Source organism: Bison bison, unplaced genomic scaffold (genome assembly GCF_000754665.1).
Source record: "Bison bison bison isolate TAMUID 2011002044 unplaced genomic scaffold, Bison_UMD1.0 scf7180017864309, whole genome shotgun sequence".
Classification (NCBI taxonomy): Eukaryota; Metazoa; Chordata; class Mammalia; order Artiodactyla; family Bovidae; genus Bison; species Bison bison.
This window is the reverse complement of record NW_011494881.1, coordinates 4,367,983-4,383,641: the sequence shown is the minus strand read 5'-3', so window position 1 is coordinate 4,383,641 and position 15,659 is coordinate 4,367,983. Positions and strand designations below refer to the sequence as shown.

The 15,659-nt window shown below is 39.8% G+C and overlaps 1 protein-coding gene across 1 annotated transcript in view; it reads left to right on the top strand.

The window, feature by feature from the left end:
* Positions 1-13,210, top strand: part of SAR1A (secretion associated, Ras related GTPase 1A) — a 13,642-nt gene extending 432 nt beyond the window's left edge. Inside the window, exons 2-7 of the mRNA XM_010852222.1 lie at positions 3,175-3,248; positions 3,367-3,486; positions 3,910-3,975; positions 6,449-6,552; positions 9,625-9,756; positions 10,805-13,210. Coding sequence (XP_010850524.1) covers positions 3,191-3,248; positions 3,367-3,486; positions 3,910-3,975; positions 6,449-6,552; positions 9,625-9,756; positions 10,805-10,921 — 597 coding nt within the window. The 5' untranslated portion in view covers positions 3,175-3,190 and the 3' untranslated portion in view covers positions 10,922-13,210. The remainder of the gene's footprint in view (positions 1-3,174; positions 3,249-3,366; positions 3,487-3,909; positions 3,976-6,448; positions 6,553-9,624; positions 9,757-10,804) is intronic.
* The last annotated feature ends 2,449 nt before the right edge of the window (positions 13,211-15,659 follow it).

Below are 15,659 nucleotides of genomic sequence, written 5' to 3'. Positions count from 1 at the left end.
CGGGTCCATCCGCATTTCACTCGGGGGTCTTGGCAGCTGTTGGGCAGGATACCAGTTTTCCTGTCTTTACTGTGCGTCCGGGTTTACGAATCGGCTTCACATCCCCTGTGTCGGATGATTCTCAGCCCTCGGTGGGGTGGATTGAAGTCTTGATAATTATCCTTTTTTTTTTTTTTTTTTACAGAGATTAAGGCCTGTAGAGGCATAGTGAATTGCTCAAAACCCCGCAGATAGCAAGTGTGACCGTTCGAACTAGATACCCTGGCTCCTAGTCGAGGGCCCTCCCCACCCCCACTTCAGCCACACTTGTATTATCATCTGCTGTCCTGGGTTGAACCCCGTGTTTTCTTCTTCCGCCTCCCTCCTTTTCCCTCTCTTCAGTGCATGGGAAAAAAATCTCGGTTAGTGTTCCCTCTTGTTCTTGTCTTTTCTCTTTTATTTCGGTACATCTGTTTAGGTTGTAACGGGGCTTTACAGAGTTTCGCAGTGGGGCTGCCCTTTGACATTTACCCTGCAGCTAAGCAGAGTTTCCTAGCCAAACGCCAGCTGCTTGCTATCCCAAATCTGTCTGAAATAGTGTCTTAAAGTTGCTCGGAGCATATATAAGTAACGAGTATGTGCAATATAAGTGATGCATAGCTTTTTTTATTGACTGATCATCAGTCTCGTGCTCTTTATTTATTTGAATCATCCGTCCTTAAATTTGCAAATTTTAGGTACGTTGGCAATGCTTTTGTTGGTAGTTAGAGCCCTTAAGCTAATTTGCCATAAGATGCCATAAGGATTGTAAAGTGGGTCAAGGCTAGAAAAGAAATAAAGTGCTAGTTATTTAACTTATGGTTTAAAAGTTGTGATGAGTTCTAAGGATGAAAACATTGGATTATCATAGCTGTAACTGGTGGTTTAAGAAAGTTTTTTTTGAAGCAGTTTTGTGATTTGCATTGGAATTTTATGTGATATTAAAAGGAAGGGCTTTGACTTTGGCATTAAAATAGAAGGGTTTGAGTCTTCACACTGTTACCTTTTCAGCTGAGCTCTCTTGGTTAAGCTAAGTAATCTGGGACCATCAGCGCCCTCATCTTGTTAAATGAAGCCGGGGATCCCTACCTCCTAGGGTTAGTGTGAGGCTGAAATGAGATGTTTGTACAGGCACCTTAGAAACTGAGAAACGACTCACTCGAGGGTGCAAAGCCTAAGATCTCAAGGATGGAGGCACCATCAGAGCCATTTCCTCTTTGGGTAGCACTACTGTGAGGTTCTTTGGGTCCAATAAGGGGTTTTTTTATTTTTTAACATCACCTTCATTTTGGAGGGAAGAATTATAGGATTTTTCAAACAGGGATATCAAGGGAACATAAACTGGAGAGTTAAAGTAGTTCTGTTAATTATGAAACATTCCTTAAAATGGGATTTTCTGCCATTCTGTCACCTCCAGAGAATTTATCTAGTTGGGTACACTTCTGTAATGATGTGGTGAAACTTTACAAAATGTCTATAAAGTACTGACTGCAAACCATTGTAGTACAAATGAATATATGCGTTGGGTTTTAAAGTTGAAATCAGTGGGAGTGACCTTAATGAGACATGCTTTCTAAAGGTGAGACTTCAAGTGGTAGAGAAAGAAAATAGGGAAGGATGACTGGTTTGGTAGGATTGCTGAGGAGAGGCACATTGTTCTTTTACTTACCAACAGTGGAAACTTAAGCACAGGAACTTTGTAAGTGTATTTAAGTCATTGGCCTTCTTAGAGACTAAGTTTCCAGACACAACTATTATTTAACTTACTAAATTTGGTTTTTCTACCAAAATATATTTTGATGTTGTTGAAGAAGGCAAAAAAATCTTATTTAGTATCTTTGTATAAAAGCTTTTCCCTCAGTCTCTACCCCCACCCAAACTCCCAAGCTTCTTTTGACCCACCTATGGTAAGCCATAGAAGATAAGCACTAAGCAGTCCTGAAAGTTTACAGGTCAGGCCACAGGCCTGATAAAACCAAACCAAAACAAAAACAGTAATTGGATGAAAAAGAAAACTAACATATACTGTCTCATTCTTTAAATGAATATAGGTAGGTTTTTGTAGTTAACCCTTTTACAGTAAACCTTTACTTTTCTAAAAAAATAAAACTTCAGGGAATTTGTTTGATAACAATTGGCCACATCTAGTGTAAAGCCTTGCGTTCAGGTGTTCTTGCTGTTGGAGAGGAGTGAAAGTGGGTATCATTCTTTTTTCTGCACCAAAACTGGTGCTGAGGCAAACATTCAGTGTGATCAGGAAGTGCTGACTCAGAAAACTAAACACCCACCATTGGCTCTGGATTCTATTACGGTTACATTTAGAGGTCCTCTTGCTTATTCCCAGTATATGTATACCTTTTAGTAGTTTTGGGTCGTCTTTTTGTCTAGGCTTATGGGAAACAGTAGAAAAAGTGCTGTTAATGTCAGTATTGAGGTATGTAGTTGGGTAGGAACCTGCCTCTATGTCCTGAATGCATTTTCTTATTTTAAGAAAGTCCATATTTGTAAAATGGGTTAGGTGAGTCTTAATTATTCACATTATGACTGGACTGTCTTATCTCTTCATGGCTCTCCAACATAGTGCTGTCATCTTTTTCTAATTTGAGACACATCTATAGAAGAGATTAAACAATACTGTTAAAGAAGAGAGAGAATTGGTAAATGGAGCAGTGCAAATTGTGCCAGCTAGTAGGATTTTAGCGAGCTTGTTTTTTAGAGTTGTTTACAAGAATGGGTTAATATGCCTTTTATTCTTGTTTTCTAGTTAGCACATCAGTGTGACATTTTGATCCAGATTATTGATGAGGGTGATTTCCTAGAAGTTTTGTTAACTGGTAGACAGCTGTGGTGTATCTAGGGAACGTGAATGAGCAGGTGCCTGGAGAAGTGAGTCATACAGTGAAAGAGGAAAGTGTATCTTTAACGCCTAGTGCTCTGAGTATCATAGATTGGAAACTGATAGGAAATCGGGAGTTTATGCAGATCTGAGTACCCCAGAGACTTCCACTTCCCTCCAGGGTGCAAAATCCTTTGATTTTTTAGGTCCAAAATATGGGGCCCTAACCATGCATGAAGGCCAGCAAATGCTAGTTAACGTCTCCAGAAGTATATCAGCATTCACAAGGCTAATGTTTGCTGCTTTCCTATTTTATACAGGGAGTAAGCATTAATAATGTCTTTCATCTTTGAGTGGATCTACAATGGCTTCAGCAGTGTGCTCCAGTTCCTAGGTAAAGCCATTTCCCTGAAATACACATTTCAAATGCTGTGCATTTCCCAAAACAATTTAAATATAGGTAGATTTTGCTGTGTAGGAGCTAATTATGCTATTATTATTTTCTTTTTTAGGACTCTACAAGAAATCTGGAAAACTTGTATTCTTGGGTTTGGACAATGCAGGCAAAACCACTCTTCTACACATGCTCAAAGATGACAGACTGGGGCAGCATGTTCCAACGTTACATCCAAGTAGGTTTGAAAATACCTGGTGACCTTTTGTTATTTGAGGGTCAGTGTCAGGGTTGGAGGATGGATCTCCAATTTATGCAGTTCTTTTATTTACTGAAGCCCCAGAAGACTTGACAAACAATTCTCTATAGGACACGCTCAAGTCACATACCCATGAATCTAAAGACCTCTGGAACTTTGTCACTATCTGTTCTCACTAGTCCTGCCATGGGACACATCTCCCATATCTACTTCTAAGGAGTAGCAAGCACTTTGGAGAAAAAGAGACTTGGCTTTTTAAAATAATTGAAGGGTATTTTCACCCTTGTATCCTTTTCTTTACAAAGTGAAAGCTTCATTAGGTTTTACGTTTGTATTGGATTATAATTTTGGTAGCTTGGCCTTGTTGGATGGAGAAGTTTATTTATTTCCTTTATTTTTCAGCATCAGAAGAGTTGACAATTGCTGGAATGACTTTTACAACTTTTGATCTTGGTGGGCATGAGCAAGGTAAGAGATGATTCAGTAGAAGGGTGATGTTGGCTTCTGGATCATTTTGTTCCCCTTTTTCAAAGCAGAGTCTCATATATACCTTTTAAATTGCTTTCTAATAACATGAATATTCCCTTACATAATCATAATAATTGTCAAACCCAGAAAGTTTCATTTACCTACTCTATAGTGTATACTGCCTTTTTTTGGTCATTTGTTCTGGTAAGCTCCTTTAAACATTTTCCCTCTCTTAAACAAGATCCAGTACAGTATCACATGTTGAATTTAATCATGTCTCTTTTTTATCATTTATTCAGTGGAGTGTATGTAGGAAATTATTTGTAATTTTAAGTCATTTTAAATTTGTCAAGAGTTGCAAAGATAGTAGAGTGACTATTTGTGATCACTTTGATCTGAACTGATATTTTGTGTATTCTCCCCATTTGGGGCCGTTGATGGAACATTTTCTTCTGCCTTGTTCTCCTCAGTGCTTTGTGCCTTACTCAGCCTATGTCTGCTTGGTTCCCAGATTCCTATCTAGTGTTTATGCAGAATTTGGGGCATCTTTATCTAATGGATGCCCACTTTACATTTGGCATGACTTTATAGTCAGTGATTTTATTAACATTACATTTACTTTATTCATGTAATATGTATATCCTACAAAATCATATATGTAAAATGATCATCAGCACATAAAATACTTATACAAAAACGTGACTGAAAGAACATGTACAGAAACATCAGCAGTGGCTATGTATTGATGGAGGGCTACAGATGATCTTGTTTCCTTTTTTCCTATAATAAGCTTGTATCATTTTCATTCAGGTAGAGAACGGTGCATGGTATCTTTTCTGCTGCTTTCAGAAGTATCTGTAGCCACTTAACAGATTTAAATTCGGAGATAAAATAGTTGTAAGCTGAACTGAGACCATCTGAAGAATGCAGAAGGAGGAGGTGTTTTTAGATACCTGAATTGGGAATTGTATATTATTTAATGTGATAAATTTAGCTTTCAGGTTTTGATAAGAGTAGAAAAGGAAATGCATTTATGTACAGATGGTCTCCAACTTAACAGTGATTTAACTTAAGATTTTTGACTTTACGATAAAACAGCCTTTCGTCATGCTGGGCAGCTCCCCGTCAGCCATGAGATCCCGAGAGTAAACAACTGATACACTTGAAATCATTTTGTGCCCATGCACCGTGCTTTTCTTCATACAGCATTTCATACAAACATACAGTATTCAATGAATTACATGAGAGAGTCAACACATTATAAAATAGGCTTTGTGTTAGATGACTTTGCCCAACTATAAGCTGATATAAGTGTTCTGAGCACTTTTAAGGTAGGCTAGGTTAAGCTATATTTGGAAGGTTTATCAAATACATTTTGACTTAGGAGATTTTCAATTTACAATAGATTTATTGGGATATAACCCCATTATAAAGAAAAATTTGTCCATAGTTTTGTTTGAGGAAAATTTACTTAACGGAAACATTTTTTTCCATAATAACCTTGCTACATTTTACACAAATTACTGAGATGCTGTTGGGAGGGTTTTTCTGTTTTTTTGGTTTTGTTTTTTGGTATAACTTAAAAATTTAACTTATAAAAGTAGTCCAGGATTAACGTAGCAAATTCAGTATATGTTGAGTATACAAATCTGAAAGGTAAAAGTGAAATTCCCCCAACTTCTCCTTCCCAGTCCCACTCTTCAGAAGTGATCACTGTTAAATGTTTGATGTAGAAATGCTTCCTTAATCATCCCATAGAAATGAATGGCTTAGAAATTATAATACAGTTAAAGCACTGCTTCCCAGATCATTGTCGCATCATGTTATAAACCAAAAATTGAAATTTATAAGGCACACTGGGTTAAATTAGGAGACAGGTAACTGGCTGGAAACGTCAAGCACCTGGCAAGCCCTGTCTCCCTGTGGGCTGAGTGGATGAAAGTGTCAGTACGCTTACAAATTGGTTAGTTAGGAACTAACTTGGGACTACAGTTATATGGATAAATAATTTGCATCCTGATACTCTAACTCAGAAGTCGCAAACTAAAATGGTTCCGGGGTGAGGTAGGTCATTTAAGTGAGTGAAATCGGGAGTGAGACAGTAGGAAGTGGTGGAAACTTTGACAGACGAACTGAAGCCGCATGTAAAGGGACAGCCACCGCTCAGTCCGCTGATTATTATCCACCCAGTATATGTGGACTGATAGGCGTGGGATTGCCAGATGTTGTACTTTTTCAGAAAATCAGGCAGAAAACCCTGATTTTAGTATTTAAATAAATCAGATTCAGTTCATGGACCATCAGTTTATTCGTCCTCTGTTCTGACTTAATACTGGCTAGGACTTGGAGAATCTGTACAGAGTTTAATGCTATTGAAACCTGGCCAGAATTTGCTTACTTCATAGACCATTAAGTTATTCATATTCAGCATATATGTTTTTAAATTGATGCAACTGCAAACTTTCTCTTTTAGCACGTCGGGTTTGGAAAAATTACCTCCCAGCAATTAATGGGATTGTCTTTCTGGTGGACTGTGCAGATCATCCTCGACTTATGGAATCCAAAGTTGAGCTTAACGTATGTTTATATTTTCTTTTTCTTTTCTTGGCCTCTGCTTCTTTTAAGAAATACAACTTAGTAGTGCCAGTACTTAATCATTCCAGTTAACATTTGGTAAAAGTCCTAGCTACAGGAAGAAAGTATTTTAAAATCAAAAACATTATTTTTCAATGTTCTGAGGAATCTTGTCTTGAACGCAAGTAAATTAACTTTGCTTAAATTTATCACAGGGTGATTCTATGTGCGGTTTGCTCAGGACATTCTGCAGTTAATCCCTGTTTTCCCAGCATAATTAATGTCTTTCCCTTTCATGCATCATGTATGTTCACTCTTTATGATGTGTTGGCATAGTGAAACCTTAAAGGAGATATTAGAGTTCTTTGTGTTTTTGAATCTGTGTTCTCAGGTTGTACCTGCCCAGCCTTTGGCACTGAGTGACCTCCTAGACCTTAACAGGCTGTTCTGTCTTCAGTTTTGGTCACATGCATTGTTTGATGTTAACTAGGATTCATGTCGGATTTTTTCCTTTTTCAACATTGCATTTTTCTTGTCTTGATCGTTTCTGTAACGTTGCCTTTATAATCCATACTGTGTCACTCTGCCTTTTCTTTCTCTTTGATTTATAACTCTCTGCATTCTTGTGTCTGGCAATTTGAACCTCTCTCTGGTGTAAGTATGTTTGTTGAATCTGAAGCTGTAGTCTTATGATCCTTCCCTTACTTGACCCCTTGGCACTCGTCATTCTCTCTCTGTCTGTAAACTCCCCTTTACATTCTTGGTTTTGGTGTTTTCTCTGGCTGATACTTCTCTGACTCCTGGCACAAGCGCCCATTCCCCCTGCTTAGCCCTTAAATCTAGGTGCTCCCCAGGGTCTGTACTTTTTCCCAGGCTGGTCCAGGCTTGTCCCATTCTTTCATCTGCAACCCATCATGCCAGTGACCCCCAAATGGGTTTCTATTATTTGAATCTCTCTTGAGCTCCAACCTCATACATAGTGTTACTTATTAGAAACTCTGCCTACCAATTCTGTCTTCCCAGAGTGGAACTATTCGTCTTACCCATCCTGTACCTGTACATGCAGTGAATGACTATAGATTTCACCACCACCCTGCCATATACTACTTGTCTTTGCCCTCCTTAATATCCTTGAGTAGATCTCTTAACAGTCTGGGGATAAAATCTACAGCTCTTTTGCATAGCACATAAGTTCTTTCATAATCTTTGTTCTGTTTATTTCTCCAGCTTTTCCATTGCCTACCTTGAACTACATTCCAAACATAGATAACAACTTGCCCTCCCTTGAATATTCAGAAGTAACTGTCTATTCAGAAGTAACTGTCTCTTCCTGGTTTTCTCACCTGACCCTTACCCGCTTTTGCTTGCAAATTTCTAAATGTCCTTTAAGAGATCCCACAATTTAGGTATGACTGTTTCTCTGACCTCTCAGACTATTAGACTCTGCATCTTACCAGCATCTGTTGTTTTTACTGATTTTATTAGGTCTCTCCCACTGGAACTTAGATGTAGGGATCTTGTCTTATTTCTTTGTGAAACCCCCATATCTAGGTAGAGAGAAGACAATGGCAACCCACTCCAGTACTCTGGCCTGGAAAATCCCATGGACGGAGGAGCCTCGTAGGCTGCAGTCCATGGGGTCGCAAAGAGTCAGACACAACTGAAGGACTTCACTTTCCCTTTTCACTTTCATGCATTGGAGAAGGAAATGGTGACCCACCCCAGCGTTCTTGCCTGGAGAATCCCAGGGACGGGGGAGCCTGGGGGGCTGCCGTCTGTGGGGTCGCAGAGAGTCAGACACGACTGAAATGACTTAGCAGCATATCTAGTAAAGCCTTGGGCATATAATATGCACTTTGTTACTATTTAATGAATGAATAACTTCCTTACTCTGATTTTGTCTAACATTTCTTGGTACTTGAGATGTTCATAGTAGGTTTCCCTTTATCCTTTTAATTCTGCCATCCTTTCCTAGCTCTTCCTGTCAGTGAAATAGATTCCTAGGCTTGAAATCTTTGCCAACTTCGGCTCCTGTGTTGTCTTATCATTTAGACATCAGTCTCTTCACTTTCTCCAGAATGCTTGCTGCACTATTCCGTACATGCTGCTATCTTAGGTTAGATCATCATCCCTTACCTGAGCACCACAGATAGATACTATTTGAGAATTCATTGTACTGAAAGTGTAGATTCTATTTAATAATTCCTGGATTTAGGGTCTATTGCAGCTAACTTCTCAGACTGGCACCATAATATTTGTCATACCATCCCAACTCATTTACTCTGTCAAGACACGTCAACATAAATGCTTTAATCCAGCCAGGTGATACTCCATATGGTTTTATGAACTCTTCCTACTGTAAAGCCATTGGTTATCTTCTTCATTCTTTGGGTTCTGCCTATCCAAACCCTGCCCCTCCTTCAGAGTCCAGTTTAGTTTCCACATCTTTGTTAAGACTTTGCTTAAGTCCATGTCACTGTTTTATTTTCCTGAGTGCCTTTTAGTATTTGTATTCTCTTCCTATTCACTGTGACAGGTAATCATCCACTTGCTGTGCTTTATTGAGAGACGAACATAGAGTGAGGATTTCTCGAGCCAGGGATGTGTCTTCCCTTTCTTTTGTCTTCCTGTCATTGTTGGGGACGGTATGTTGCACACAGGGGGCATCTAGTGAATACTTGGGGTTTCCTGTAGTCTCTTTGAGGCTGTGTAGCCAGAGCTTTGTTCTTCCTGGCCAATGCTCAGTGGAGAGCTGAGGATGGTCTGTGGTTGAGTGATTTAGCTCAGAGTTAAGGTTCTGCTGCTTTACAAATAGACACAACTTTACATTATAATTGTTTTGAAGCTTTTGGGGAATTTTAAACTAATGTCAAGGTAATTTTTAGGGGCTTTTTGCCTAAAGGGTGTTATATAATGTCAAGATTAACTTTTAGTTAATCACTCAAGTATAAGTATGATCAGATTTTGACTCTGCATTTGGTACCTTGTAGACAAGTTAAAGGCAAAATTATCTTCATTGTCTGGTGGGCTTTTATAGATGCTTCACCCAGCTCTTTTTTTAAATCTTGGCTTTAGGCTTTAATGACAGATGAGACAATATCCAACGTGCCAATCCTTATCTTGGGGAACAAAATTGACAGAACAGATGCAATCAGTGAAGAAAAACTCCGTGAGATATTTGGGCTTTATGGACAGACCACAGGAAAGGTAAGAGAAAAAATCTTCAGCAGATGCATTATAAAGGCAACTCACAGCTTTTGAAACATTCGCGTTTTGCAGTCTAGATTTTACTTGTCTTTTAAAAGTAACTGGGCTTAACATTGTTTTTCTAGAGGTGATTTGTAGACTGGGAAGGCTGGAGCATGTTCGTTCTTCCCGTGTTTTCTAAGGAGAGTTTTCTTCAGGTATTTGAAAGAGTCTTTAGCTAGAAATTTTTTTGGACTGGAAATTTCAGGTTATGAAGAGTGCTCATTTATATCATTTTCTAAGCATTGAAATTAGAGTACCGGGTTATTCTCTGTGCTCCTGCTGAGAGAGGTAGGACTGTTACTCCTGTTTGGAGATGAGGAAACTAAGAGGGATTGGTTCAGGTCTACACAGCAAGTCAGTGATAAAACCAGGAATAGAACACAGATCTTCCAGATCAGTAGAATCTTCTTGCAGAAAAGTATGCTTGTGAGAGAAAAATCCAGATCAGCTCTAGTTTATAGGCATCCTGGTCTTTTCAGCATAAGGTTTGGTATATTTAATTTTTAAAAATTTGCTTTTCTGGAATCTATAGCTTCCTGACTTTTTTGCATGGTTCCTTAGTCTTGCCTCTTCTTGGTTATATAGTTCTTTCTAGAAATACTTCTTTTCATTAGCTTAGTTTTCCATTTTACACACACTTGAATTTTTAATTTTCTTGACATAACCTGTCATTCGTATATATTTCTGAATACTTGAATTAGTAAGAATGTTCTTATTTCTAAGAAATGCTGGACTTCTTTTGTTCATAAGAGAACATGCTTTTCTTGGTTTGCTGCCATAGCTTTCCAGATGAACCAGTTCGTGTGTTCAAAGCAAGGGTGCTTCACAGTGAGAGAATCTGGGAGTAGGACTCTACTGAAAGCATGAACCCCAGTGGCCTTGACCACATTTCTGTAATTAATCCCTGCTCAGATTTGCTTCTGACGATGGAGAAAGTGATTTTTGTCATCACCCTCGCAAGCTTCTCCACATGGAAATGCTAACATGTTGGTTTTGCCTCCCCTAGGGGAATGTGACCCTGAAGGAGCTGAATGCCCGCCCCATGGAAGTGTTCATGTGCAGTGTGCTCAAGAGGCAAGGATACGGCGAGGGCTTCCGCTGGCTCTCCCAGTATATTGACTGATGTTTGGACAGTGGAAATAAAAGAGTTTTACTTCTCTGGACTGATCCTATTCACAGCTTCCTCACGAACTTTTCTAATTGAACAAGGAAAGCTCTCCGACCGTGTCCGGCGTTGAGAAGCCAAGAGTCTCTGTCTGCTCTCTCATTGCCCAGTGGTGACATGTGCTCTTCTCCACACTGTTGGGAGCTAATGCTGCCCCACGTGCTGGTGCAGGTCAGCACCCCGGGACTTGGAGGTGGCAGGATTTGTCGAGTAGAGCTGTGTGCCATCACGGGCCACCTGGAAAGAAAAACACGTCTCACCACTGTGGTTGATTTCAAAAGAAAGTGATTCTATTTTTTAAAGAAAGTGTTGTTAATGTAATTGGTGACCCTCCTCATAATTTTTTTTTTTAAGTTCACAATATACTTGGTCCAGAGTTTTCTTTTCTTTTTTTTTAATCTAGTGAATGGCATTTAAATATTTCATAAAATTATGCACAGATACACGTTGGAGTCCAGAGCTCAGTTAAGTGAACAGCAGGCTGGTGAGAGAGGCTCCCCCGTGTCCCTGACTGCCTTTAGTAGGTGGCACCACCCTGTGCACAGAGCACTAGGGAAGAGCAGAACTCCAGCCTCGCCGCTGAGGCTGGTTTCCACCGTGCCGGGCTCCGGTCATGTCTCCTCCCAACATGGATAGCAGATGGGTCACTGCGGAGGAGTTAGTTCTAGCGTGGGTTATTGTTACTGTCTTTACTCAATAAGTTACCAATTTCAGCCCGTCTTTGCTTTTATGCAGTTTTAAACTTTGATTTCTTTCTGTAGCACCTTCTTCATTTTCAGTTGTAAAAAGTGACTTTCGCCTCATGAAAGATTTGAGTACATCTCCCATGTTGTCACACACTACAGGTGTGTCTCAGTCATTTTTGCAAATTCTAGGGGAAATTTTTTTCTCAATAGGAGAGTCACACAGGACAAAGTTAACAGCTTAAGAACTCTTAATTCTGTGAGTTGAGAACTTCGACATCTGATATTGTAGCATTTGTTTGAATCTAGGAAAGATTTATTTCACTTGCAGAATTTGGTTTCTTTATTGGACTTCATGAACTCTCTTTTTTTGTATTGGTTATCAATTTTTTTTTTGGTGTTAAAGGTTATCATCTGTAACTTTTCCAGATTTTGGGGGTGGGTGGGAGGTGTTATGAAATTGTCTTTCTCCAGGCCAGAAATAACCTGGGGAAATTCTAATCCAAGAACTGTGTGTTGAGCTGTTCCTTTTGAGCCAGCATCACCTGTCAGTTAGCACCTGGTATAAAAGCCTCAGTGTCCCCAGCAGTGTGATGAGGGTTATTTTTATAGCATTCCACTTTCCTAATGTCAGGTGTGAAATTGGATTTTCATGATCTTAACCAATGTTTTACCCTTGTAGTAAAGGATGAAGGGATAAGAGATGGTCTTCATGTGGAAGGATATCTTCTTTAATGAAAAATCAGAGGTATTTTTCTCAGAACTGAAAATTGTGATGTTGAGGCTTATTTGCAGAGGACTGAACTAAATTCAGTGGATTCTTGCTTTTAATGAGAGAGCATGGAAAGTGTGGATTACACATTCCTGGGGTGAGAGTATTTTTCTTTAGTTGGATTTTGCATTGTTTTCAGTACTGACCTGTTGGGAAAGCATACTTTTTCACAGCTAGGTACCAAATGCAGAGGCTCAACGAAGCATAAAGCTGGGAAGAGCAAGTTTTTCATTTATTAGCAAGCATAGCTGGTTTGGAAAGGGATTAAAGCCTTAAGTGAACAAATCTAGCTAAGGGTGAATGAACTAGGTAGTTAACTTGCATACTTTTGATTTCCTTTGGCTAAAGGTAACCCATACTTCTCTGTCCAGAGATAGGAGAGGTGTGATTGCTTCAGTGTTAGTTTTCTTTTTTTTTTTTTTTCTTCCTATTTGTCCCTAGTCAATTTTTAGCAAGCTAGAAAACTATGGATTCTACACAGGGCAGCTCTTTGTGAAAGTGGTTTATTTTGGCCACCGGAGAAAGAGTTGGGATTGAAAAATCAAGTGGCGCCTGTCTGTTTTTTGCCCCACAGAAAACACAGTTCCTATAATAAAATAGAGGAAAGAAGCCGCTGTGAGGAGCTCGGCTCCTAACAGGATCAGAGCTTTGTACAGGAACTCCCATGAATTGAGACTTTTCATTCTGTTTTATCAGAGTGCGTATATGTCCTATTTCAGGAAAAATAAAACAGTCATTTACAGAAGAGAGTCAATCTGTATCTTAAGTGTTTTAATAAAAAGTTAAAACAAATTTTCTATCTTGCTCCTTTTTGGCATTGGCTTGTTCTGAGTATGAACATACAACAGGTAAGAGAGACAAATTTTGCTTATGAGGGGATGCAGGGTGTGAGTGTGTGGAAAGACCAGGCCAATTTACACATTCCACTACAAGTAATAAATTGAGTACTGTTTGTGAGCCTTGCAACAAATGGTGGTCCCAGGATTGGTGGTTATTTCTGCAACTGGATGGACATGGCAGACTTTTTGTACAAAATCTCATATATTAACACACTAGTAGGGGCTGGGTTCAATTTAGCCGTGTTTTATCATTTGATATAAAATTGGAGAGATTCAGTTAAATGTTACATTTTGCAAAATAGGAAAAGTAATGAAACGTATGCTTGAGCATTTAGTATGCTTGTAGGAAGCTTTGCTTTTAAAAAACCCAAATAAGGTTCTAAAATTTAAGTACTGGGATAAAATAGAATGGGAAGCAAAATGCAGCAGGTTGTTTTAAATTACCGGAGTATTAAATTACCGGAGACATCTTGAGCTTGAAACATACTGTGAAATGATGGCATGGGTTTTACGTTTATATAAATTTATTTGTGCTACTTGAGTCAGATCAGAGCATAAAAATTAAAGGCTAAGTCAATGAGCCCAGCACTCAGGGGGTCAGGACTGTGCTGTGATGTGTCGTAAATAGAGAAAAACCTGATGCAAACAGTTCATGCTGGAGGCTTGAGCATCACTCTGGAAAGAAACACTTTCTTAATTGCTGGGAAGTTAGATAGTCAGATTTTACTGTGATAAGCCATCTTCTGTGTCAGAAAAAGAAGACAGTACCTGCTATGGGAAAACTGCTGATTTCAGTACTGCTTCATACTATAATGGATCATTTTCCTTTCTCAGACAGGTTTGTGTGACTGGAAATATTGAACATTACCCTGTATTGTGTTGCAGATAAAACCAAGCAGCATTAATTTATTTAAAAATTGACTAGAAAGGTTATGTAGTGTAGCAATTGAATGTTTTTCATTAATGCTGACATAAATATCTCCTAAAATAATTCCATTAAAATTAATGTGTACTTTAGTTGATAGTATGATAAACAGACCTTCATAAAATGTCTAGCTTGTGGTGTCTGCTTCAGGGATATCCAAAACACACTTGTTTGTATTCCTCTGCCTTCAGGGTGACTTCATTGGAAAAGATCAGGGGTGGCAAACTATAGCTTGTGGTCCCGATCTGGCCTGCTGCCTGTTGTATGACCTGTGAGGGGAAAAAAAGTGCAATTTTGTGACATGCTACAATGATAAAAAATTTGAATTCTTTGTAATTTGAATTAAATTTTATTGGAACACAGCCATCCCACTCCTTTGGCTTTTGCACGCTACAGCAGCAGAGCTTAGTATTTGAGACAGAGACTACATGGCTCACAAACCATGATCTATTTACACTCTGGCCCTTTACAGAAAAAGGAACCCCTAACCTAGATAAATACTATATAAACCATATAAATGTCTTTATATGAAATGTGTATACTGCCAACTATAGGGTTGTGTAATTTAAAACTTTGACTTCAGTTACTGTTTATCCTGGGCTTCCCTGGTGGCTCAGGGGTAAAGAATCTGCCTGCCAATGCAGGAGATGCAAGAGACCTGAGTGGGGAAGATCCCTTGGAGGAGGAAATGGCAACCCATTCCAGTATTCTTACCTGGGAAATCCCATGGAGAGAGGAGCCAGGCGGGCTACAGTCCATGGGTTCACAAAAAGTCGGACACTACTTAGCAACTAAACAACAACTGCTTATCAGTTTTGAAGGCCAATTTTATTTTGAGCAAATCCAGTTTCCATGAGATTGGTAGCGTGGTCTTTGGCATCAAAAGACCCGAGTTGTATCTTATGAGCTCTATTATCTCCTAGTGGATTGCTGTACGGTTTACTTACAAAATTTCAAAGTACTGAACGGCTTCTTTGCCCGTCTTATCCCAGGGATCAGAGGTCAGATGTCTCCTACACCTGGGCAGATACTGACAGGGACCCGTTAGGGACTGGGCAAGTCTACGCACGGCACCACACATTTGTATTGCCTTTCCTGCAGCTCAGCGAACAGAGACGAGACTAGGCTCCGAAGGACCAGCACGCCCTTATCTCCCGGTAAAAGCCACATTCCTGTCACTCTCCCGGGGCTCGTCCTCCGGTCCTACAGCTCCCGCTTACATTGCGCTGGTGACCTGAACGGTCTAGGGCGGGGAAAGGCGGGGTCAGCCTCAGCAGCCAATCAGGACTCGGCCCCTTGCCCAGCCAATGGGGTTTAGCCAATCCGGCCTGACGAGGAAGCCCTGGGACAGTGCTTGCGCCTTTTGCTTCCAGATTTGGGTGGAGCTACGTGGGGTCAGCTGGTTCCGCTCGTGGTCTTTGCTCACTCGCTCGCTCTCCGGGAAGCCCTCGGTGTGCCGTCCCGGAGGCCATGGGGC